The 25,263-nt window shown below is 41.2% G+C and overlaps 1 protein-coding gene and 1 long non-coding RNA gene across 11 annotated transcripts in view; one reads left to right on the top strand and one right to left on the bottom strand.

The window, feature by feature from the left end:
* PIP5K1B (phosphatidylinositol-4-phosphate 5-kinase type 1 beta) overlaps positions 1 to 25,263 on the bottom strand; it is a 404,141-nt gene that overhangs the window by 3,455 nt on the left and 375,423 nt on the right. For all 10 annotated transcript variants that reach the window (XM_072959563.1, XM_072959562.1, XM_015250318.3 and 7 more), the window contains one exon: positions 15,864 to 15,981. In XM_072959563.1, the coding sequence (XP_072815664.1) occupies positions 15,864 to 15,981 (118 nt within the window). The remainder of the gene's footprint in view (positions 1 to 15,863; positions 15,982 to 25,263) is intronic.
* Positions 6,402 to 13,851, top strand: LOC140696047 (uncharacterized). Its single transcript, XR_012071996.1, has 3 exons — positions 6,402 to 6,458; positions 13,199 to 13,375; positions 13,634 to 13,851. It is a non-coding gene; the product is annotated as an uncharacterized lncRNA (long non-coding RNA).

Raw genomic sequence — 25,263 nt, 5'->3', positions numbered from 1 at the left:
ACTAGTAACTATACTTCAATAAAATATATGTGTATATATCCTGGACTCAGCTTCTCTGGAGGTGCTCTGAGATTCAACCCTCTCCTGAGCTGATGGCTTTAGATACAGAATTGGGAACTGGTGCTTTGGCAAGAGAAGCCAGCCAGATCTCAGGGATGGGGTGACAGACAGAATGACATTTCACCTGTGTCACCAAGTGAACTGCGTGTATGCACGTGCACACAGTCATTCGCCTACAGATGCTGAGGTTTCCTCCTATGCATGTGAGGCTCTGAGTCCAGGATATATACATATATTTTATTGAAATATAGTTTACAGTGTGTCAATTTCTGGTGTACAACATGTTTGTCATACATACACATATATATATTCCTTTTCATATTCTTTTTCATTAAAGGTTATTACAAGATATTGAATATAGTTCCCTGTGCTATACAGAAGAAACTTGTTGTGTATCTAATCCACGATGTATTTTAAATTCTGAGACCTGAAGGTAAAGGTGTGGTAAGAGTTGGCAGGAAAAGAGTAGAGTAATTAGGTATTTCTGTGGCTTTAATTCCCAGCATTGTTTATCCCACATATGTGTGTATAGTCTATATTTTTACTTCCACTTAAAATCAAGGGCTTAATTCTATGATTGAAACTATGCAGTAATGCACACATGTGGTCAAAGATTGCAAAGCCTTTTTTTATTATTTATTTTTAATTGAAATAGTCTTTGTTACAATGTGTCAATTTCTGCTTTACAGCACGATGTCCCAGTCTTACATAATATATATACATACATTTGTTTTCATATTCATTAAAGGTTATTATAAGATATTGAATATAGATCCCTGTGCTATACAGAAGAAATTTTTTTAAATCTATTTTTATATAGTGGCTAACATATGCAAATCTCAAACTCTCAAATTTATCCCTTCCCACTCCCTTTCCCCTAGTAACCATAAGATTGTTGATTATGTCTGCAAGTCTGTTTCTGTTTTGTAGATGAGTTCATTACTGTCCTCTTTTTTTTTAAGATTCCACGTATGAGTGATATCATATGGTGTCTTTCTTTCTCTTTCTGTCTTAGTTTACTTAGAATGATGATCTCTAGGTACATCCATGTTACTGCAAATGGCATTATTTCTTTTTTATGGCTGAGTAGTATTCTATTGCATAAATATGCCACAACTTCTTTATTCAGTCATCTGTCAATGGACATTTAGGTTGCTTCCATGTCTTAGCTACTGTATATAGTGCTTCTATGAACATTGGGGTACATGAATCTTTTCAAATTAGAGTTCCCTCTGGATATATGCCCAGGAGTGGGATTGCTGGATCAAATGGTAAGTCTATTTTTAGATTTTCTGAGGAATCTCCATACTGTTTTTCAAAACAGTGGAAAACGACATTCCCACCAGGAGTGTAGGAGGGTTCCCTTTTCTCCACACTCTCTCCAGCATTTATCATTTGTGGATTTTTGAATGATGGCCATTCTGACTGGTGTGAGGTGATACCTCATTGTAGTTTTGACGTGCATTTCTCTGGTAATTAGCGATATTAAGGATTTTTTCATGTGCCTATTGGTCGTTTGTATGTATTCACTGGATAACTGCTTAGGTCTTTTAGGAGAACTGTTTAGGTCTTCTATCCACTTTTGGATTCAGCTGTTTGTTATTAAGCTGTATGAGCTGCTTATATATTCTGGAAATTACAGCTCTGTCATTCTCATGTTTTGAAAGTATTTTCTCCCATTCCGTAAGTTGTTTTGCTTATGGTTTTCTTTGCTGTGCAAAAGCTTGTAAGTTTAATCAGGTCCCATTTGTTTATTTTTGCATTTATTTCTATTGCCTGGGTGGACTGCCCTAGGAGGACATTGCTGAGATTTATGTCAGAGAATGTTTTGCCTGTTTTTTTTCTAGGGGGTTTATAGTGTCTTGTCTTGTATTTAAATATTTAAGCCATTTTTTTTTTATGGTAGTGTCTTTGTCTGACTTTGGTATCAGGGTCATGGTGGCCTCATAGAAAGAGTTTGGGAGTATTCCTCCTTTCCAATCTTTTGGAAGAGTTTGAGAAGGATTGGTATGAGTTCTTTGTATGTTTGGTAGAATTTCCCAGTGACGTCATCTGGTCCTGGACTGGTTTGTGGGGAGGTTTTTTATTGCTGATTCTATTTCATTTCTAGTGATTGAATCAAAAAGAAATAGACCACTTGAACAGACCAGTCTTGGTGGGACTGTATGTTTCCAGAAACTTGTCCATTTTTTCAAGGTTGTCCAATTTGTTTCCATATAGTTGTTCACAGTATTCGTTTATGGGCTTGTTTTTTTTTTTTTTTTGTATTTCTGTGGTACTGGTTGTGCAAAGCCTTTTCAATAATAAAATTATTTAAAACTCAAACAAACAGAAATAAAGGAACATAGCAAATCAAAAGCAGTCTGTTTGCTAACCAAAAAACCCTTTCTGAGGGTGGACTGCTCTGTGGGGAAGCCAGATAGCCCCAGGGAGACCCCAAAAGTAAAGCACTCCCCAGTAGGTAGGCTAAGTTGGAGGGTCTAAGTTCACTTCTTAGAGCCACACGCAGAGGGCATCAAAAGAGAGGTTTCTTTTCTGAGGGTCATTTCCATCCCTCTCATTTTTTTCAGTCTTCTCCCTGAAACACACACTCACACACACCTTCTACCTACTGTTTAAAAGAAATATTTAGCACAGAATTTAATGAGATCTGGAATGTGTTGTCAGGGGATTTTAAGACAGCTGAAACAGAAGCAGAACTTCGTGGCCAGAGTGGCCAAGATGACAACATTCAATAGTCCCGGGGTCTGCACAACCCGGGAGCTCTGGACCCTCGGGGGGCGATGTTCTTTTTAATGCTAACTGCCTCAGAGGGCAGCCCCAGGGCCTTTCCCTGTCTGGTGGCCAGGGACAGCCTCACTTTGATTTCAAGTTGAAATTCTTTGCTAAAATACCTCTGAGAGAAACAGTGATGTCTCTCTAGGCTATTGTAGGTGGCAAGTCCCTTCTTTCCTTTTCCTACACCAAGCCCGTTTTCCCCAGCCTCACACAATTTCCTTTCTGTTCTCTATTGTTCTTATTCTTTTGGCCAACATTCTCTCTGCTGCCACAAGAGCACATAAACTCATCCTGCCTCACTTCCTGCATCTTAGTCTAAACCCACAGCATCCCCACCAGCACACACAAAGCTTCATACTGCCCCACCCTCATCATCCCCCAGAATCTGCAGTCCCCTCCTTCTCTGGGTTCCACCAGATCGCTTTCTCAGTGATCCCTGAGCTTCAAACAAACACCAAGCAGACACCATAGGCTCTGGAAATCTTTTTTTTTTTAAACATAAGGCTCAATGCTTACGTTTATTATATATTCCTATCTCCCATGTATTGGGGTACTTTACAAGGTACAACCACTTGGGGATAGACTAGAGTAGGGGGTTTCTCTTTGTACAACAGTCCAAAAGCTCATCATTTTTTTAGGAGGTGAAAAATAAATATGCTAGTGCTACAGAAATCAGGACACAGTGTATGTATGGAGTCAAATCACAGCTCTGTGGGGTTTTATAGCAGGAAGGAAGCTTAGAGAAACTTGGGTCCAAGTTCCTTACCTTCGCGCTTAAAAGTTTTAGACTCAGAATCAGTGGTGAAATTATTCTTTCCCAAGAACCAGGGATTGCAGGGCCTTAATTGAGAAGTCTTTTGAAGGGTATGTACAATTTGGATGAAAACTACCATGTTGTGCCCAATCTGGGAGAGTGTTTGTTGAATTCTGCGGTGTTGGCAGCACATGGAGTGCCAGGCTTCCTGCTGACCTTGAAATGCCCTAGCAAAGCGTTCCACGCCAACCAGCACACAGACTACTGATAAGAGGAAAACAGACCCAAGAAAAAAGCTGGCACTGATCTTGGAAGTCTCATGGGATGGATTTAGGATTATGGGCTCTCACTTAAAAACTGTTAGTGCAGCACCAATATCTTAGCACAGTTCCTTGCCTGATTAAGTTGTTTTCCACAAAGACCTAAGGGGAGCCTGAGGGCATCAATGATTTATACGGGCTGACAATTCTATAGCGAACTTTCCAGCACAAGGGTAACTTCGGCTAATGGTAAATCCAAATGGTTACCTGATTATCTACTATAATCACGTAACCCTGGGGCTGCAACCGAACTCACTCTGGAAAATGTAGGGAGAGGAATAAGGTACTGGTTTCATTCGAAAACAAGCACCGCCATGAGACGAGGCCACTGGCTCCTCTCTCCCTATAGAGAAGGAGAGAGTGAGACACCAGAAGCCCCCCAGCCACAGTCTAGAGCGTAGGGACTAGACGCTGTACCCTGTCCAGGCGTTCCCCTCTCAGTGCTTTGTTGGGTATCATTTTTCTTCATAAAAACACACAGCAGCCAGCGCAGACTGAAATATGCCCACCCCATGTTCATCTGTTGAAGCCCTAACCCCCAGTACTTGAGAATGTGACCTTATTTGGAGAGACAGTCTTTACAGAGGTAAGTTAAAATAAGGTCATTAGGGGAAACAGACACAGAGGGGAGACGCAGGGAGAGGATGGCCATCTACAAGCCACGGAGGGAGGCGTGGGACAGATCTTCCCTCACAGCCCCCAGAAGAAGTCAACCCTGACAACACCTGGATCTTGGACTTTTAGCTTCCAGAACTGTGGGCCAATACATTTCTGTTGTTCACATCACCCCACTGGTGGTATTTTGTTATGGCTGCCCTAGCAAACTGATACAGTAACCATTACTGGGATTTAGAATTTTTTTTTAAATGAGGCTCTATATTTTAGTATACTTCCTCCTATCCTCTCTTCGGGGTCACTGCAAAAGCTACTGTCACTTGGGGGTGGAGCATCTCTAAGGGACAACCTGTCAAAGATAGAAAGTGAAGAAAAGACTTTTTCCACCCCATATTTGTTGACACTTCATTAAAGTTGCTGCCTCAGCAGTTGAAAGAAGCATTTTCTACGTGCGCTCCCCAAACTGCCATAGGGCCCTTTCGAAGAGGCTCAAGTGAAGACCGGCCTTGATGGATGGGAAGGGCATGCTGGGATCCTAGGGAAGATTAGCACCTTCATTTTTGTGGCTGACTAATTGCAGCCTCCGGTCCAACCTGAAAGGTGGTGGATGCTGGGCCTGTCAGAGGGAGCTGCCTTTGCTGTTTGAAGGATGTGCCCCTGCCGAACGTGCGCACACAGCACCGAGAGGCTACCGTAACGTACACGGAGTGGACAGTCCACTGAACCTCAAGCTTGCTCTTAATTAGCTTTCAACTCAAGGACCTCAATCATGTCTTATCCCGGTTGGTCAGAGGCACCTTCCTACCAGTAGGTGGCAGTAGGGCCTGCTGCGGGAACACAATCTCAAGCCCAATTCATAAACTTGAATGTCGTAGGGTCCCCATTAGACTCAAGTTCATTTTTCCTCTTGCTAAAGCCAAGCAAACTGGCCAACATCTTAGGAGGGGATTTTAGGGGAGTAATACAGCTTTCCCTTATATCCAGCGTAGAAGAATCACAGGATGCTCAGAGCTGAAGGACCCTGTCAACAAGCTGACTGGATCTCAGCCCTGGATGCGTGGGGAGCTTTTAAAAATACCAACACCCTGGTCCACCCCCAGGGATTTTATTTCTAATATACAGCAGGCCCCCACCAGGTGACTGTATCTGTTAATACATTCATTTACCTGATTCCTTTTGTGAGAAATCCACAATAATTTGGAAACTTCTACCTAACCTCACAGCACCTTAGCCAGGGAGATGGGAAGTGAACAGGAAAATGGGGCTGAGCATGGTAAAGAGCGTACCCTTTTCCATGTCCTCAGGAAGGCAGTGTAGTTGAAGTGTCCCCTGAAAATTCACGTTCACCTGGAACCTTGGAGTGTGACCTTATTCAAGAACACGGTCCCTGCAGATGTAATTAGTCAGGATCAGGTGGTACTGGATTAGGATGCGCCCTAAATTCAGTAACTGGTGTCCTCACCAGAAGGAGAGAGGATGCAGAGAGCAACAGGGGGAAGGCCATGAGAAGACTGGGGCAGAGGTTGGAGTGTTGCAAGTCAAACCACGCCAAGGACCACGTGGACCCATAGAAGCTGGAAGAAGCAAGGAAGAATCCTTTTCTAGAGCCTTCGGAGAGAGCAGAGCCCTGCTAACACCTTGACCACAGATGTCATACTTTCAGACTGGGAGACAGTTTGTTGTTTAAGCCTCCTAGTCTGTGGTACTTTGCTGCGGGAGCCCTCGGAAAACAACACAGGTGGGGACAAACCAAAGGGAAGCCAGGCCCTGGCACCCCCATGCCGTCTACCACGCTTGGGGAAGTCCTATTTTTTTTTCTTTTTTATTAAGTGGTCAGGACTTAGGCATTCTCCCTGATTTTCCCATTCCTCCTCAGATCCCAGCAGAGCCAACGCGATGAATGAGAACAACCCTGCTCACCATATCCACAGGTATGAGCTAAACTGCTTTCCCTAAAATTCTCATTTGTTCCTAATCTGGTTCCTTGTGAATTTGCTGTCTGTTTCCTGAAGGCTCAGGGCCTGGTGGACCCTAAGTTCATCCCATTAGAGATTGTTCTCCCTCAAACACTCATTTCCCAAGAGTTGGGAAGGCTCAGGAGGCTAGTGAACACTGGTTCCTGTGACAGGGAGATGAAATTAAAATCAGAAGCAACAGGGGGCGCCTGGAGAGAGTAGGGAAGGGGAGAGAGGCTGTTGTTAGGAGGTAAAGAATAAAAAATAATGGGACTACCCAAGGAGGGCCTGGATGGATAACAGACTTGTGTAAGTTGGAGAGCCGAACTGGCCTTGAGGAAGGCGGAAATCAAGCTGGCCTGTGAGGCACGACTGGCTGTAACACTAGGTCAACACAGAAAAACATCTACTGTAGTCCTGCCTGCTGTCATTCAATTGTTAACTCTGGGCCTAATTGAACTGAAAAGCCAGTAAGCCTTTATAACTCCAGTTAGCGAAGCTAATCCTTAAACTGTAGCTTAATACTGTTTGTTAACAAAGAAAATTCCTACAGTGACCTCCTAATCCAGATCGACGGGGCTCCCTTGTTAATTGGAAGCTTGCATCATTTGTTTAGTACAGGGATTGCTTCTAGGTGCCACAGGGCTCAGGCAGGCGGGCCCATTTTTTCCAGCTCTTCCACATGTCTTAGAAATACTTGGTCAAAGACTTAAGAAGGTCAAACATTCCTGGAGATTAAAAAAAAAGGAAGGCAATATTTTGCCCCTTCTGAACTCTTCCTTTCTCAACGACATGTTCACATGGAGGAAGGAAATGGCATTCTGGTGCAAGGCCTTACAAGCCAAAGGCCGCCTTTGCCTCTTCTCTTCCTATTTTGCTCTCACTAAAGTCTCCCCAAAACTCGAGCAGCATCTTTGGTGGGTGGGGACTCTAGCTCTCTGCTGAGAAGCAACAGAATTGCCACTGTTCCAAGTAAACATCTTTTGCAGCAGCCAGTGCTGGCTCACGCAGAGCGTGATTAGAGACCCGATACTTCACATCCAAGTCATTAACTTCAGTGCCAGCGGAGTCAGGTCCAGAAAGGCACCTTTTCTTGCCAAAAAGTCCCAGTGAATTTTCTAGGACCCCCGTGACCTAAGCTGAAGTGTTTTTCTTCTTTTTCTCAGGCTTTTCTCATGCATAATAGTATGATAAGCTTTTAATTCAATCATTTTCACTTCTCTGCCACCCTTCTTTCCATGATCCAAGAGTATTATTAACCACCCTAAAGACACATTAAATAACCAAGCTGTCCAACAGCTGCACATCAGAGAACTAATCTCCAATACTGGCATGGCTAGAAAAAAGAAAAAAAAAAAGGCTTAACTGTTTCTTCCCCTTTGCCCACAGCTATTTTTGCTCTTCCAACAGCCATCTTACAGAAACACATAGCTGGATGAAAGGACATATTATTGAGAAACTGTTAAAACAGAAGGTGTAAAAAGGGCATAACCTTGGGACTAAATCATAATAGAAAAATCACTGTTTTGTGGCAGCCATCTTTCAAACTTCTGTTATTTAAAAAAGCAGTCCCATTATCTCCCACGTACCCATCCATCCCCAGCTAGTTATAAAAAAAGACACTCTCACCCATGACATTTTTCAGCTTCAAGCCTTTGTTGGTGGTGCCTCTTTCCATTAACACCAAATTGCATTCTACATCAGGCAAAGAAGCTGCCTGAAGAACTGACGTAACAGCTACCGTGATGAGTGCCTTAGACTATAGGAGACTATTCAAAAAGTGGAATCTGGCTCTCTTGTGAAGACTGCATGATTGCCCATTTAAAGTCAGCAGTGCCTGCTCATTTCTATTGTATTCTTTTAAATACCCCAATCTGTGTCATCAACTCTAAATTCAATGGAAAACACATCTTTGGTCATTGGATAAAATCTTCAAAAACACCTCCCTTGATGTGAATATTTGAAAATGAATCAGATAGCCTGCAACAACAGCATGAAGGTGAATGGCCTTTTCTAAGCAATAACTAGGAACATACAACCTGAACCAAATGCTTGAATGAGGATGATGAAACAATTAGCAGCTTTTCAAGGTAACCTATCCTTTTAATTTTATGTCAAATCACTGGAAGAAGCAGGATGGCTGGTCTAATTTACATGCACATAATGTGGGTAGATCTTTAAAAAGGGAATTTCATGTTATCTGGTGTGCATAAATCCTTTTGAGTTTATATCCCTTTAAAATACATGATTTAAATAATATCGTCCATTAGTATACAAATAATAGCACTAAGGAATTAATTACAACTACCAATTCTCAAAGGAGACAAAGCATTACAAGAGAAATCTGACTATGTTTGGTTACACCACCCAACACAGTGTCACTGCAGAAACCTTCAACTGCCCTTTCATAAGGATGGCATGATGAAGATTCTCATCAGGTCAAGAGAAAGGAGAAACAAAGGTTGTAGGCAAGGCTGGTTTCTCTTCTGACACTTCTTTGCTGTCCACTCTTTCACAGTGTGGAGGCAAATGAAAATACTGAAGGGAAGGCAATGAGCTGTATCCTTTCAGATTGGAAGGACATGCAAAATAAAACTCTCCAGCATGAAAACACACCCTGGAATTATAAGTTAATGGTGCAAAACTTTCTAGATGTATTGCCACAAAAATTAAGTTTAAATACTGTGAAGGTTGATGGTAGAATATGTGATTAGAGAGTGAAATTTGGAGAAACAGCTGTAGCTAGCTATTCTTATTTCTGTAACTCCTTGTAATTTAGAATAAGTCGTGGCCAGTCAGAGCTGGAAGGGGCCTTAAGAAGTGATTTAATGATCCATTTCATAGATGAGAAAACTGAGGGCTAAAAGGGTGAGTTAACTCAAGGTCAGTGAGTAATGAGAGGTGGAGATCAGCACAGAATCTTGGTGCCTATTTCTAATTAATTCATGTCCCGTTTGGTTCTGCAAGAGTTGAAGGCACTAAGTTAAAGTACTAGAACAATGGTGTGGGGGACCACTTCTGTGGATCTCCAAGGTCCGACAATTTTCCTATTTAACACTTGGTGTTATTTGCCTTTTCATTCTCATTCTGTCTCGTGGGTGCACAATGGGTGGGCCAGAGCACCCCAGACCGGTGGAGCAGCAGATGGAAGGATCTGCCTTATTCTGTTATGTCAGACAATGTGAACTGCAAGAATGTAAAGTCATGCCACTCTTCTCACTAAAATTAATTTTGGTTCTGGGAAATAGTTATTTTCATAAAAATGTATTTAACATTTAGTAGTTATTTTGAATGAGTATTTAAATTTTTTACTGAAATATAGTCAGTTTACAATGTGTCAATTTTTAGTGTACAGCACAGTGCTTCAGTCATACATGAATATACATATATTCATTTTCATATTCTTTTTCACTGTAAGCTACCACAAGATATCAGATATAGTTCCCTGTGCTGTACAGTATAAACTTGTTTATCTATTTTATATGTACCAGTCAGTATCTACAAATCTCAAACTCCCAATTTATCCCTTCCCACCCTCTTCCCCCTCTGGTAACCATAAGTTTGTTTTCTATGTCTGTGAGTCTGTTTTTGTTTTATATATAAGTTCATTTGTCTTTAGATTCCACAAATGAGCAATCTCATATGGTATTTTTCTTTCTCTTTCTGGCTTACTTCACTTAGAATGACATTCTCCAGGAGCATCCATGTTGCTGCAAATGGCATCATTTTATTCTTTTTTTATGGCTAAGTATTCCATTGTATAAATATACCACAGCTTCTTTATCCAGTCTTCTGTCGATGGACATTTAGGTTGTTTCCATGTCTTGGCTATTGCAACACTGTGTGAACAGCATATAGTGCTGCTGTGAACATTGGGGTGCAGGTGTCTTTTTGAATTAAAGACCCCTCTTGATATATGCCCAGGAGTGGGACTGCTGTATCATATGATAAGTCTATTTTCAGTTTCTTAGGAATCTCCATACTGTTTTCCACAACAGCTGCACCAAACTGCATTCCCACCAACAGCATAAGAGGGTTCCCTTTTCTCCACAGCCTCTCCAGCATTTATTGTTTGTGGACTTTTGAATGATGGCTATTCTGACTGGTGTGAGGTGGTACCTCACTGTAGTTTTGATTTGCATTTCTGATAATTAGTGATATTGAGCATTTTTTCATGTGCCTACTGATCATTCATATTTCTTCATTGGAGAATTGCTTGTTTGGGTCTTCTGCCCATTTTTGGATTGGGTTTTTTTTTCTTATTACATCGTATGAGCTGTTTATATATTCTGGAAATCAAGCTCTTGTCAGTCTCATCTATTGCAAATATTTTCTCCCATTCCGTAGGTTGTCTTTTTGTTTTGCTTATGGTTTCCTTTACTGTTGTGCAAAGCTTGTAAGTTTAAGTAGGTCCCATTTGTTTATTTTTGCTTTTATATCTATTGCTTGGGTAGACTGCTCTAGGAGAACATTGCTGAGATGTATGTGAGATAATGTTTTGCCTCTGTTTTCTAAAATACGAAATTTTGAGATATAACCCATAGACATAAAAACTCTTTGGGATTTTCAGTTTTTAGAATGTAACTGGATCTAGAGACCCAAAGATTTAAGAACTGCTGTACTGGATTTCAAAAAGTAGTCAGAAAGGAAACAATGATGAAAGGGGAATTTTATGAAAATTATTCTTAACATAAAATCCCCCACTCCTTCCTTTTTGGATCCATCTCTGACCTTTATTAGGAGCATGATTCCAATGAGATGGAAGTATCGCTCAGTAACAATTGCTCAGTAGAAGCTGGGTTTGAATTTTGGCTCTGCCATTTACTACCTCTGAGAACTGATCAATCAAGCCTCAGGTTCCTTACCTGCATGAGTGGAGGCAAATATGATACCTCCCTTCATGAAAGAGCTAGTGTAAGGAAAGCACTGAGATAATACAGTGCCTCCATATGGTACATGCTCAGTTTGGTCATTCTAATGATTGTTCCACATCCTATGCTATGCTGACACAACATTGTAAACTGACAATAACTCAATGAAAAGGCAACCTACTGAACGGGAGAAGATATTTTGCAAACAATATGTCTGATAATGGGTTAATATCCAGAGTATATAACGAATGCATACAACTCTCTGTATATTAAAAAAAACCTGATTAAAAAATGGGCAGAGGACCTGAATAGGCATTTTTCCAAAGAAGAAACATAGATGGCCAATGGGCACATGAAAAAATGCTCAATATCACTAATTGTCAGGAAAATGCAAATCAAAACCACAACGAGATATCATGTCACAGCTGTCAGAATGGCTACTATCAAAACCATAACAAATAACAGATGTTGGCGAGGATGTGGAAAAAAGGGAACACTAGTACACTGTTAGTGGAAATATAAATTGGTACAGCCACTATGGAAACAGTGAAGTCTCTCAAAAAATTAAAAATAGAATTACCGTATGATCCAGCAATTCCACTCTCAGGTATATATCCAGAAAAAAAAAAAAAAAGAAAACACTAATTTGAAAAAAAGATATTTACACCCTATCTTCACTGCAGCATTATTTTCAATAGTCAAGATATGGAAGCAATTTAAATTCCCATGAATAGATGAATGGATAAAGATGATATGATACACATATACATAATGGAATATTACTCAGCCATAGAAAAGTTTGCCATTTACAACAACTGGGTTGACCTGGAGGGTATTCTGCTTAGTGAAATGAAACAGACTAAGAAAGACAAATACTTTGTTTCACTTGTATGTGGAATCTAAAACAAATGAATATAACAAAACAGAAACAGACTCACAGAACACACTAGTGGTTCCAGAGGGGAGGTGCAAGACAGGTGAAAGAGATTACTTAGACGTACAAATTACTAGGTATTAAATAAACAACTTACAAGGATGTAATGTACAGCACAGGGAATATAGTCAATATTTATAACTTTGTATGAAGTACAATCTATAAAAGTATTGAATCACCTGAAACTAATATAATACTGTATGTCAACTACACTTCAGTAAAAAACCGCCAAGTCCTGTGCTCTTCCAACACTACCCAACTCTTTCCCTGATGCCATTCTTCTTGAGCTTTCACATTCTGAATTGAAATTTAAAAAGAATCAATGTTTATTAACCCACATTTGCCTCTGGGTCCTTTTTTACGTTTTTCTTGCCACATTACCTTGTTGTCTGATCTTGGGCAGGCTGTTTATCTTCTCTGGGTCTAGTTTGCATATGTAAAGTAAGCAGAATTCTTAGTCCAGGCAGCATAGCTCAGCATTTTAGAGTGGCTCTGAGCTAGTCTCCACTGGTTTGAATCCCAGCTTTTATTGATGACTGGCTGCAAAATTTGGAGCAAATAGCATAATCTCCATGTGCCTTGACTTCCTTATCTGTAAAATGGAGCTAGTAACCACATCTGCCTCATAGGGTTGTTGTAAAGATGAAATTAATACATACAAAGATATGAATGTGTATAACTGAGTCGATTTGCTGTACACTTGAAACTAACACTGTAAACTGACCACATTTCAATACAAAATAAGAATTAAAAATGTATATACATAAAGTATTTAGGACAGTGCCAGGCATATAAAAAATGCTCCAAAATGTTTCACAGCTTAATATTATCAACTATAAAGATGAGGCTAAGATTGGTTTTTCTCTAAGCTTGGTGAGAAAAATTTCTACTGTCCTGTTACCCCTCCACAGCCTGCCCTCCCTCTCCTTTCCTGTTCTCCAGTGTATCTGAACCACAAGTGCTGTGCTAGGAAGACCGGTCTGAAGCTGACCACACCGGCCAACTAACTACCACTGCTCTGTCAGTGCCAAACTCCTGTGATTCCTTTATTTGGAACCGATCCTCAAGTGTTCTCAGTACAACCAACAGTGAGTACTGTGGCTTTTCACTATGGCTTCTGAGGCAAGCACTATCCTTTTCTGAAAAGCTATGCTTTTTAATGTTTAATAAAGACATAAAAAACCCAAAGTTATACAGTAATAAAACCAAATAAATAGCAATATTCTTAGAAGGAGGATCAAAATGACTAATAAGATAACTTCTGCCAAAGGAATAAGGGATAACAGGTAAGGAACTGGGGCCAGCAATGTCATTGTAACTACCTTGTGATTTTACATTCCACTCAGGAGTATCACAGGCCCCCAACCGGCGCACATCTGCTTGTTGTAAAGATACACACAAGCAGCACGAACCCTCAGCTTATGAAGATGAGATTTCACTTGGTCACTGGTCTTTTATTTCAGCTTTCCTGATTTCTACTTCTGGATGAAACCAAGCTGACAATGGGACTAATAAATACTGTACGTTTTTTCCTGTATAATTCTCTATTGTCTTGGTTGTAGAGAGGAGCAAAAACTCAAGGATTTTGCAATATACTGTAACTTACTTTCTGTTTTTTAAGTGAAGACAATGTCGGGAGGAAAAAATGTGTTACAACCAGGATATTCAGGTTGTAAAACAAAACAAAACAAAACAAAACAAAACCAACCTTTCACAATTGTTGGTGGGGAGGAGGCTGCTATTTTATATAGGGAATCAAAGGAAGCTTATCTGAGAAGGAGGTGTTTGGGCTGAGACCTGAAGGAAGTAAAGAAGCATGCATGGGACGGCTGAGAAAGTGTGTCCAGATGGAAACAGTAAATGCAAAGGTCCTGGGGCAGAAATGTGCTTGGTTTGGAGGAGGAATGCCAAAGAGGCCAGTGTGGCTGGAATACCATGTGCAAGGAGGAAACAGTAAGGGAGGAGGTCAGAGAGGCATAGGGCCTTAAGGAGTTTGGATTTTGTTCTGGGACAGGTGGGAAGACATGGGAAGGCTTTGGGCCGAGGAGTAACATTTTGGGTGACAGAAATACTGCAGAGTACACTTGAGGAAATATAATGCAAGGCTGGGGAATAGGGGGAAGCATAAAGTGGGACATGGAGATGTGCTGCTGTAGACACATAGCAAGTGGTGTTGATTCCCCAAGTTGAGCTTGTACACCAAGAGTGATGGAGGGTAGAAAATTCTGGATCAACACTTGCCTTGTTTCACGAGACTTTGTGCAGATGTACAAAGGTGTGGAGAATGTGTGTGAGATGTACTTCACAGGGAAAATACTCAGTCTCTCCTTTTGCAATCTAGACCATCAGGGTATCTTTCTAGGCCTCATCCAACAATCTAGTTAAGCCTCTATAGACAACTTGACGGGCACTAAAGGGTGTTCCTCCTTGTGACCACTCATGATCCTTCAAGCAGCCTTGTGAGGGCGCGAGGGCAGGTGTTTTTCCAACACCTCCTTTGGCAGTAAGGACACATACTCAGTGTTGCCAGAGCTGTGCCAACCCCCATCTTTAGCAGCCGTTAACATAAATCTTTAAGTCACTTACAGAGACAAACAAAAACAAAAAACCAGATGGAACCAGCTAGGACCAAAATGGTGACAAATCTGCCCTCCAACAGCCCGAGCCTCATCACACACCGTACTACATGAGCAAATTAAGTCACACCAATGACTGACGACTGGAAATTTTACGACTACGAGTGACCTAAATGACACACCTACGGAGAAGAGCCCTGCCTCTTCCCACATGGCGGGCAAACGCACATGCGTCCCATCATCAGCCTCCCTCCTCCTCCCCTTGTCTTCGCTCTTTAGAGTCAAATCCCTCTCCCCACGTGGGTGAGAAGTTGATCTGTGAACTTAGTTCAGCTGAGCCATCTGTGGCCAGTAAATAAAGCTTGCACTGCATCGATCTCAGCTTCAGTTTCGTTATTTGCTACTCGTACCCGAACGGAAAAAGAATCTTTCCCCACCAAGGCAGAGAGCCTCGGCCAGGCCAGGACCCGAGCAGGGTCCTTATGACTTAATTCGGTAACAAGAGAAGTTTCTGCCCAGATCACACTGCTGGTTGGTGACAACTGAGGGAGGGAGGGAGGGAGTGAGCCAAGATTACCTGGCACTGAATTCAGGTTCTTCCTATAACCCCGTTCTGTGCCTCTTAGGCGACCAATTTATCAAGGGAGTAAGCCCAGAGCAAAGATGACGCCCACACACGTGGATGCAGCTGAACAAAGACATTACCTTGTGGAGAATGACACCAAGACGCCCCACTTGGCTTTGACCAGAGGACACTTGTTCTCATTACACACAGCGATTTAGGATCTTACCTTAGATGTTCTTCCGTGTGCTGTTCTACAGGAACTGAGGGACAGCATGGCTTGTGAAAAGACACATCATTTGTACAAGTGACACAGTGCCGTTGTTTCTTTGAAAACCCAAGCATGCCTGATCTTACAGAACTTGTTCTTCTATGAGCCATGGCTGGGGTCCATTTGTGAACCAGGAGGGGAAGGGGAAGAAACCAGAAGCTACTTACTAAGTAGACATCAAGCACGGAGGCGTTATCCTCCTCAATTTCCAGAGTGTTTGGTTCAGAAGTCAGGTAGATGGTCCCCTCTTCCAAGGTAAAGGTTGAACTGGAAGGTAACCCTTTACTGGAAAGATAAAGAAGAATGATGAGCGTGGGGCCTTCAGAACAAAGCCCAAGGACACTTTCAAACTTGTGGCGAAGGAGGCTGACGTGGGAAAGCTTTTAGGGGAAGAAAACAAATTTGGGGCATTTGAAAGAAATACGGTCACCCCTAGAGATATGCTCACTTGAGTTTAATGAATTTGGCTTTACTGGTAGTGCCTTTTTCTCTGTCTACTTCAGCGCAGGAGACACTTCTTTGCATTTCTGAGAGGTGATCTGGGGTGGAGGCGGGGTCCCACGCCTTGTGAGTGGATTGCTCTGAATCCAGAAACCCTCTCTCTGGTCATTTTTGATTCTGAATAGTTGGTTTTTGCTGCTTAAGTCCTTCTCTCATAGTATTCATGATTTGCTAGTTTATAGAAATCATTAGCATTGATAAATTTCTTTCTCTTATTATTTTTTTCTTTTTGGCATGGAAGGTTCAATTACATCATGATTCTCAAACTTAAATGTACATCAGCGTTCCCTGGGGGACTGGTTAAAGCCCAGTTTCCTGGGCCCCCCCCCCCAGAGTTTGATTCAATGGGTCTGACATGGAGCCCATCAATCTGCACTCCTAACAAGCTCCCAGGTGATGCTCTTGCTCCTGGTCCAAGGCCGACACTTGGAGTAACAATGATTTACATAAATACAGAGCACTGTATTATGTGCTTTGTGAGGACAGCAACAAAAGCTAAAGGGATGCAGGTAGACAGTGGTATTGGAGAGTCCGCTGGGAAGGGAAACCACCTTGTTTTGTCATGATATGATAACCAGGGTTAACTTTGAAGCAATTGATCCATTTTGATATTATTTAAATTGGGGATTCATTTAGGGGCTCAGGAATGTACAATCTTCCCCACTGAAATAAAAGTTAGTTACGTTTTTAACCTGTGGACATTTTCTGGGTGATGGTTCTGCAGTAAAGTGTGATGCTAAGGAGGTGGGCTATGGGGCTGGCTGTCAGCCACGTGGGACAAACCTGGCAGTAGGCTGTGGCCTTCCCTGGGCAGTAGGTCTGAGAGCGGGGGTCCAGACGCCTGGCCTCCTTGCTCACCTCCCTGTTATAGGGCCCGATAACGCTTGGGGCTGAGCTCAGCCCATTGAAAACTCCCCATCTAAAGCCATCCTCCGAGCTTCTTGTCTGAGCTTTCCAGCTGGACACGTGACTACTGATGACATTATACTCCTCTGTCCTCCGCTAGTCTGGGAACTACACATAGTTCTATTTCTGTAATATTTACCTATTAATTGAAGATATATGAAATAGTTAGAAATCCTGAGCTTTTCAATATTAAAAAATTTGTCAAAAGAACTGTGTGGATCTTAATCAATGAGGTTCATTTATATAACATTTGTTGACTGAAATAAAATGCACAGCCTAGAAGTTGAGAGTTGTGTTTTATTGGTGACTTTCTAAGGACTCGAACCCAGGAGACAGCCTCTCAGATTGCTCTAAAAGACTGTTCCTCCCAGGCGAGGGAGAAGCCAGGATATATAGGAGTCTTGCAACAAAGAGCAGGTAGTCAGAACATCAAAAGGTTACTGTTAAAGAAAACCAGATATCTCAAGTTAAAGAATTTAGTGCTTTTCTGTGTACTGGAAGCTGGAAAGGTCTGGGCTCACTGAAAGCCTTCCTTTGATATGTACCTAGCTGTCTAGGGCCAGTATCCTGTTCTTTTATATCCCGAGTTCCCTCAGGGTGCACCCCTGGAGGTGGCAGCAGAGGCCCAGCCACCTGCTTGTCTGCATCCCTTTGCTCACTGTTGAGAGTGGTGGTAGTGGCTGATGACTTGATGGCCACAGCATCCTTTGTTTACTGACATGGCTGGCAATATTTTTCATTCACACATATAATGAAGAAATGGTAAGAATACAGACTGGTAGTAAGAGAGGAAAGGCAAGGCAGGGAACTCCCATAGGTCTTCCATTTGGTAACATTTGAGAATGTAAATTCAGGAATTAAAGCCACTTCACTTTGGCTTGGTATATTTTCTCTTAAATTCTGGACATAGGAAAAAAAAAATCCTCTTGCTTTTCAAAAACCCAAGATGGGTTATACAGTATGGGAAACAGAGTCTATTCTGACTGATTTTAAAGAGCAGGGTGAGTGGCCTCTTTCCATCAAGCTGTTGACTTTATACTGTAAACCTTCACAGATCTCTTGGATTAAATAAACCAACAGGCTTCAAGGGATGCTGTTCGGAGAGGCACTGTGTGGTAGTGAACACTGCTCAGCTTATTTTCTGGATCAAGAGCAAGGATGCAGTGATGGGCTTTAACTGGCTTTTGCCTTTTAACTGCTAAGATGTCACTCACTACTCCTGTGGGTAGAGAACAGTCCTACCTGGTTAAGCCTTATGAGAAAGAGGAATTCTTTATCTACTTAAACATCAAAAGCAAGAAACAACGTGGTCAGAAAATATGTACATGTGTCATGATTTTTGTCTTTTATTCCTTTTTTTTTGGTTCACATTTTATATCATTAAAAAATCTCTAATGGCTTCTGGGTTATTTTGTAAATGTATAATTTATTTGATGAGGTTCAAATCTAAGTTTTCCTCTTCTTGTGTGAGTTTTCTGTTATAATTTTAAATTATTTCCACCCTAAATTATGAGTATAACCAAGCATATTCTAGAAGTGCTTTTTCTTTTTTAAAGGTACCACATGTAGTTATAAAATACAGCAAAAAGTAATCTTCTTTCTTCTGTCCTTTTGTAAGCCAAAGTTCACCTCCCTAGGAGTAATCCATTTTGCAAGTATCTTGCAGTCTAATATTTATATTTTATTTTTAGAAACTATGAGTAAGCCACTGGCATGCTTAAGACCAAATTAAAATAGAAAAAAAAATAGAGTATTCTTTAGGGTTTTAACAAGTACACTTATCAATTCTTTTAGCTAAAATACAATAGATTACATGAAAAAGGAAATACTGAATTTCCTCAGTACCATATGGTCAAATTTGATAAAATCAGTTAAAAAAACCCTTTTGTTACTTACACTATTTCTCACATGTATTAGAATAATTTCCTATCTTAGCAGAATATTCTGAGCATCCTTAAATTTGGGGGCCAAAAATGAAGCTCATAGCAACCTGTATCTAGATTATATTAAGAACTCTTATGGTACAACGATAAATAACACAATTAAAAATGGGCAAAGGATATGAATAGTCACTTCTCCAAAGAAGATATCTAAATGACCAATAAGCACATGAAAAGATGCTCAACATCATTAGTTATGCAAATCAAAACCACCATGACATACCACTTCCCACCCAGTAGGATGGCTATAATAAAAAAGACAGAGGAAAACAAATGATGGGGAGGATGTGGAGAAAGTGGAGCCCTCCTACATTGTTGAAGAGCATGTAAAATGGTGCAGCTACCTTGGAAGAGTTTGGTGGATCTTCAAAACTATATGACCCAGCAATTCCACTCCCTGGCATATATTCAAGGAAAATGAAAACATATCCCCACATATAACCAACATGAATGTTCACAGTAGCATTACTCATAATAGCCAACAAGTGGAAATAACGCAAAAGCCCACTAACTGGTGAAAGGATAAATAACTCATACAATGGAATATTATCTGTCAACAAAAAATAATAAAGTACTGACATATGCAAAAACATGAGTGAACCTTGAAAACATGTGAAAGAAGTCATAAAGGACCACATACTGTATGGTTTCATTTACATGAAAGGTACAGAATGGGCAAATCTAGGAGACAGAAAGCAGGTTAGTGGCTGTCAAGGGCGGGGGTCAGGCAGCAATCGGGAGTGACTACTACTGAGTGTGGGGTTTCCTTTTAAGGTACTGAAAAATATTCTAAATTTAGATTCTGGTAATAGTTACACAGCCTTGTGAATATATTAAACCTACAAAACTGTATACTTTAAATGGGTGGATTTTATAGTATGTGAAATGTATCTTCATCTTAATAAAGTTAAAAAAAAGTTTCATGAAGCATGTAAAGGTCATGATTCCAAACATGATCTTTCAGTATATAGTATAAGAAATACCAGAAACTTGATGGAATAGATATTTTAGGTCACATAAACTTTAGAATGACCTGTCCTGAATACACCCCTGATTGATTTGCCAGTCTTTCAAAAAAACATGTTCTTTTTCCTAATAGAGAAAAAAATTCTAGTTGACCTGACATGGGAAGGTTGGACTCTGTGATTTCAAGGCCTGAACTGGAGAGACCATGAGTGCAGGCCCGGGGAAGCCTGGGGACCATCTGCAGTGTCACAGGGCCAGTGCTGGTGCAGCATAGCACACAGGTAAGGGGACCTTCATCCTGGAGGATGTCTGGCCTAGAAAATGCAAACTGCTGGCCCACAGACCCAGCCTGGCTGGGAGAAGTGTTTTGGGCCCAAGGAGACTGTTTGAATGATTGCTAAATTAAGAAAGAGGAAATTCCCACAAAACCCCAGTTTTCCCACTGCTTCTTAAGAGAAATGAGAAGAGCTAGCAACTCTGAGCCCACACGTCTAAGTAGAGATGAGTTTGTGGCCTGTCCTCTCCAGTTCCCCAGGGTCCCCACCACTCTCTTCTGTGTCACACCTGGCCTGTTCTATCCACATGCACCATCTCTGCCTGGCCCCTCTGTGTCCTTGTCAGCCCAGCATCTCTCCTTTGCTGATGAGGAAACACTGATGAGGTCCAGGGAGGCATAGTAACTTGCCTAAGGTCACACTGCGGTTGAATAGAGTTAGGATCTGAACTTCGTTTTCCAATTAAACACCTTTTCTATGGTCATCTCTGCTGAAATTTTAGACATTTGCTACTGCAGAAATTGAGGGAGCTGAGGCCAAGGTGCCTAGAGCTTGAAAAATCATATAAACCAGCAAAAACAAATTGTAGCATTTGGTGCTTGATGTGAGCTCTGGAGATCTTTCATTTGAAACGAGTAATGATGGCCAAGAAGGTTTGAGGAAAAGTAAGTAGGCAAAATATGCTTTACAAAGCAACATACTTTGCTTTCTCAAAAAGTTAAAATAGAATTACCATAGGAACCAGCAGTCTTATTTCTGGGTGTATAACCCAAAGAACAGCAGAGTTTCAGATACTTTGTTCACTCAGTGCTATGGGCTGAACTGTGTACCTCCCCCAACCTGCCATTAATATCTTGAAGTTTCTAACCCCCACTGCTTTAGAATGTGTCTATATTTGGAGATAGGGTCTCTAAAGAGGTAATTAAGGTTAAGTGAGATCACGGGGTGGCTCTAATCCAATATGACAGATGTCCTTATTAGAAGAGGAGGAGATTAGGACCCAGACATGCACAGAGAGAAGACCCTGTGAAGACAGAGGGAGAAGACAGCTATCTACAAGCCAAGGAGGGAGGCCTCTGAGAAAATCAACCCTGGTGACCCCGTGATCTCAGACTTCCAGCCTCCAGAACTGTGAGAAAATAAATTTCTGTTGTTTAAGACACTTAATCTGTGGTACTTCGCTATGGCAGGCCTAAAATGAATATACATGGTCATAGCAGCATTATTCACAGTAGCCAATAGGTGGAAGCAACCAACATGTCCATCGATGGAAGAACGGATAAACAGAATGTGATATATACACACAATGCAATATTATTCAGCTATAAAAAGGAAGCAAGTTCGGACACATGCTACCACATGGATGAACCTGGAGGACGTTGTGCTAAGTGAAATAAGCCAGCCATAAAAAGACAAATACTGTATAATTCCACTCCCTCATGTAAGTAGTCAAATTCATAGGGATAAGAAAGTAGAAGGCTGGTTGCCAGGGGGTGAGGAGAGGGGGAATGGGGAATTAAATGGACAAAGTTTCAGTTTTGCAAGGTGAAAAGGTTCTGGAGATTGGTTGCATGACAACGTGAATGTATTTGACACTATTGAACTGTACTAAAAATGGTTAAGATGGTAAATTTTATATTATGTGTATTTTATCACAATTGAAAAAGCAACATAGTAGAAATAGTATCTAGTATTTGTCAAGAACAATAAAGCTATTTAAACTTCCATTTTTTTGGGGGGGGTGGGGGGATTAATTAGGTTCATTTATTTTTAGAGGAGATACTGGGGATTGAACCTAGGACCTTGTACATTCTAGACATGCACTCTACCACTTGATCTACATCCTCCCTTCCTACACTTCTAATGTTTTAATACTTAAAGTGACATCTAAATATACAGCCCTATATAAATAATCAGGTATTTACATAGTAAAGTCCCATTTAGTACACTCAGAATAGAGCACCCGTGCTCCCTGACAGCTCTGTCTAAAGATCACACTGGAACTTTCAATTCCTTTTGGCTTCTCTAACCTCTTTTAAAAACTGAAAGTGAGTGGTCAGCTAATGGTTGTGAGTCCTGAAGTCTCATACCTTGCTTTTGTTTTGGGTCTCTGCTGAAAATGACAGTAAAAATATTTCATTTTAACATTCTGTTATGTTATTTTTAGCAAAGAGGTTATATCCAAAAATGCTTCACATAAGGACATAAAGTATTGCCTGGGCTTTAAGAACCTTTATACTACATACTTAAAGGTGTGTATGTCCATTGCTACTTTAAAAAAATTAATGAAGTGTAATTATTAAAAGAGTAGAGAGATAATGAAAGAATAAACCATCCAACCTAAGTAAATGCATCCATAGCCTACAACAAATTCTACCTTTCTTAAACATGCCCCAAGTAGTAAAGGTAAGATATGTTCTAAAAAAGATTTTCACTTAAATGCTTATGTCACTGATCAATTTCATGTTCATTTCCAGTTCTAACATTGGGGAATATTCTCACTATTGCCCTGTTTTCTAACTGCACTCTTGATTCTAACTGGGCACAAGCTTATTTGGAATCAATTTCTAATTTCTCTGGCTGAGAGTTTTCCAGATTCAGTTTTAGGGGTCACTTGTAAGTGAGAGCATCTCTCTTGGGAGGAGTGCCTTCAAAACTCAGCCATTTCTCGGCCCCGCAGCTTGGGAAGATCCATTTCTAGAAGCAGTTTTACGTGCATGGGTTTAAGAATCTGGCTGGCTGCCTGGGTTCTGCACCATCAAGTTTTGCCACAATTTCCTCAGTTCAGACTGTCTGAGGGCTAACTGTGCCTAATTTGTAACAAGGCACTCAGGAAACTGCTAATCTATCCAGTTCTGTTCTTCTCTTGTAAAAGCACAGGAGCTGCCAATATTCGGCAGCTGCTCTGTGCTGTGGTCTCTGCACACGTCACAAACTTGTCACAGGTAAGAGGAGTACAAGGAGGGAAATTTCATGTCCTCCTACCTCCCTCTGGGATCCGATGTTAACGGTTCTCTGATGCTGTGCAGGCCTCTCTGTCACTTACAAAAACGCTCCTTTCAGTTACCAGCAACATTAGTTTGGCTTCATTGGAGAGCATTAACCTGGCTGGATTGCTGAAAACAGTCATCGATAAATTTTATAGCCTGATACACTCTGATTTCTGTTTGCAGACCTAATGAGGGTTTTACAGCTAATTCTCACGGGTGCATTTGCTTAGAGAACATTTGGTACAATATACAGTTTTCTCTTTTAAAAGTCATCCTCTCACTGCCTTAATTCTTTTTTTGTTTTGGTCAAAGTAATATGTCACACGATACAGATGACTTAAGATGAAATAAACAACCTCCTGCTCCCACCCGCACCCCAATCATCTTCCCAAGGGCAGCTCCTTTTAGCATTTCTCTTTTTAGCTTTTCTGGTGGTTCCCTTCATATCTTTTGATGAATCAGGGAATAAAAGATGTTCTCGACCTAAGGCAGCATCTATTGATTCAATATAAAAGACGTTTACCTTTCCTTACTCTGCACTTCCTCCCAACATTTTCTATTTTTATTTTATTTTGTAACTGTAAATCATATACTTAATAACCTTTAAACAATTTCATCAACCACACACCATATATCTTTAATTTTCTATATTATTTAATCTTTGTCCCTATTTTCCTCTCTCATTTTGTATTGGATACACTTAAATTTTTTTAAAAAAACTCTCTACTTTGTCAGGGCTTGTTAATATTTATATTCTTTTATTCTTATCTTGCAGCTATAATCACATTTTTCCTGCTTTGTCCATGGATTGATTCTAAATTAGAAAATTGACACAGAGTTTATATTATAATGACTATGTAAATATTGTTAATGCCTGGCCAACAATGAAATGTAACCCTGTTACACTACAACAAATGTACAAGGGTTACATTTCCCACTCTGGATTCGAAATCATGATTGCTGGGCCATGCAAAGGCAAATGTTCCCAACATTAAGGTTAAATGGAGTCACTCTGGTTTTTTGTTTTTTTTTTAAACTTTTAAATTCATACCATGTTTTAGGTTGCTTCATGTTAGGAGGTTTTTTCCTTTTTAGAAATGGGCTGACTGCCATGGGGGAAAGGCGGCAAGCATCCAGACTAAGGATGGAGGCCTGGATATAAGCCTCGCTTCTCCAATTGTTACAGCACTGCGCAAGTCATGGCACCAAGCTCCTGGTCCCTCCTCTGTAAGTGAGAATGGCTGACTCAGTCCAGCCCAGCTCCCAGGGCCATCAGGAAGACCAAGTCGGACCATGCAAGTAAAAGAAAGGTCGACGGAGGGTAATGCTCTTCTGCATAAACGCTCTGGAGTATCACTGTGACTTCCACCTCTGAGCCTGCCTATTTCCTGGGGGTGCAGGGAGCGGGTGTTTGAGGAGGTCTGCTTCATAGACAGATTTATCCTAACACTTTGGAAAGAATTCTCTTTCTGCTAGTCTAAGTTTAGCTACTGGAACATTAGCTGATAACAAATGTGGACAGGAAAGCTCTATTTGCAGAGAAAACTCACAAGTACAGCCCAGTCTCAAAGGCTGCAAATAGTTGCTCAGTCCTAGAGACCCACTCTGCATACGGACAGGCCAATTCCAGCAGGACTCAAGCACTTCTGCTGTGACGGTCAGGCCGACCCCACATGCCCTGCACGGAAAAGGTCACCGTGGGCCGGAGTGGCCTGCAGGGTGGCGGCCCCTCTGGAGTGCGGAGTTCTGAAGCCCTGGCACTGGGGTTCCTATTTGCAGCCAGGATAGTGTTGGTGTGTAGCAAGTCTCCTGCACTTGCCAGGATGAACATCTTCCTCACACCGAGCTCCTTGGCTGAGCATATACACACATGTGCGAGAACCCCCAGTGTGGGCCCAGGGACGTGGGAAGCCCTTAGCCGTGGTCACGGCCTCCAGACTGCTTTACCACCTACCTACCTAACCTACCCTTCCAGACAGGAGGCTTTCA

This window comes from Vicugna pacos, chromosome 4, assembly GCF_048564905.1.
Source record: "Vicugna pacos chromosome 4, VicPac4, whole genome shotgun sequence".
Classification (NCBI taxonomy): Eukaryota; Metazoa; Chordata; class Mammalia; order Artiodactyla; family Camelidae; genus Vicugna; species Vicugna pacos.
This window is presented reverse-complemented; position numbering and strand designations above follow the sequence as displayed.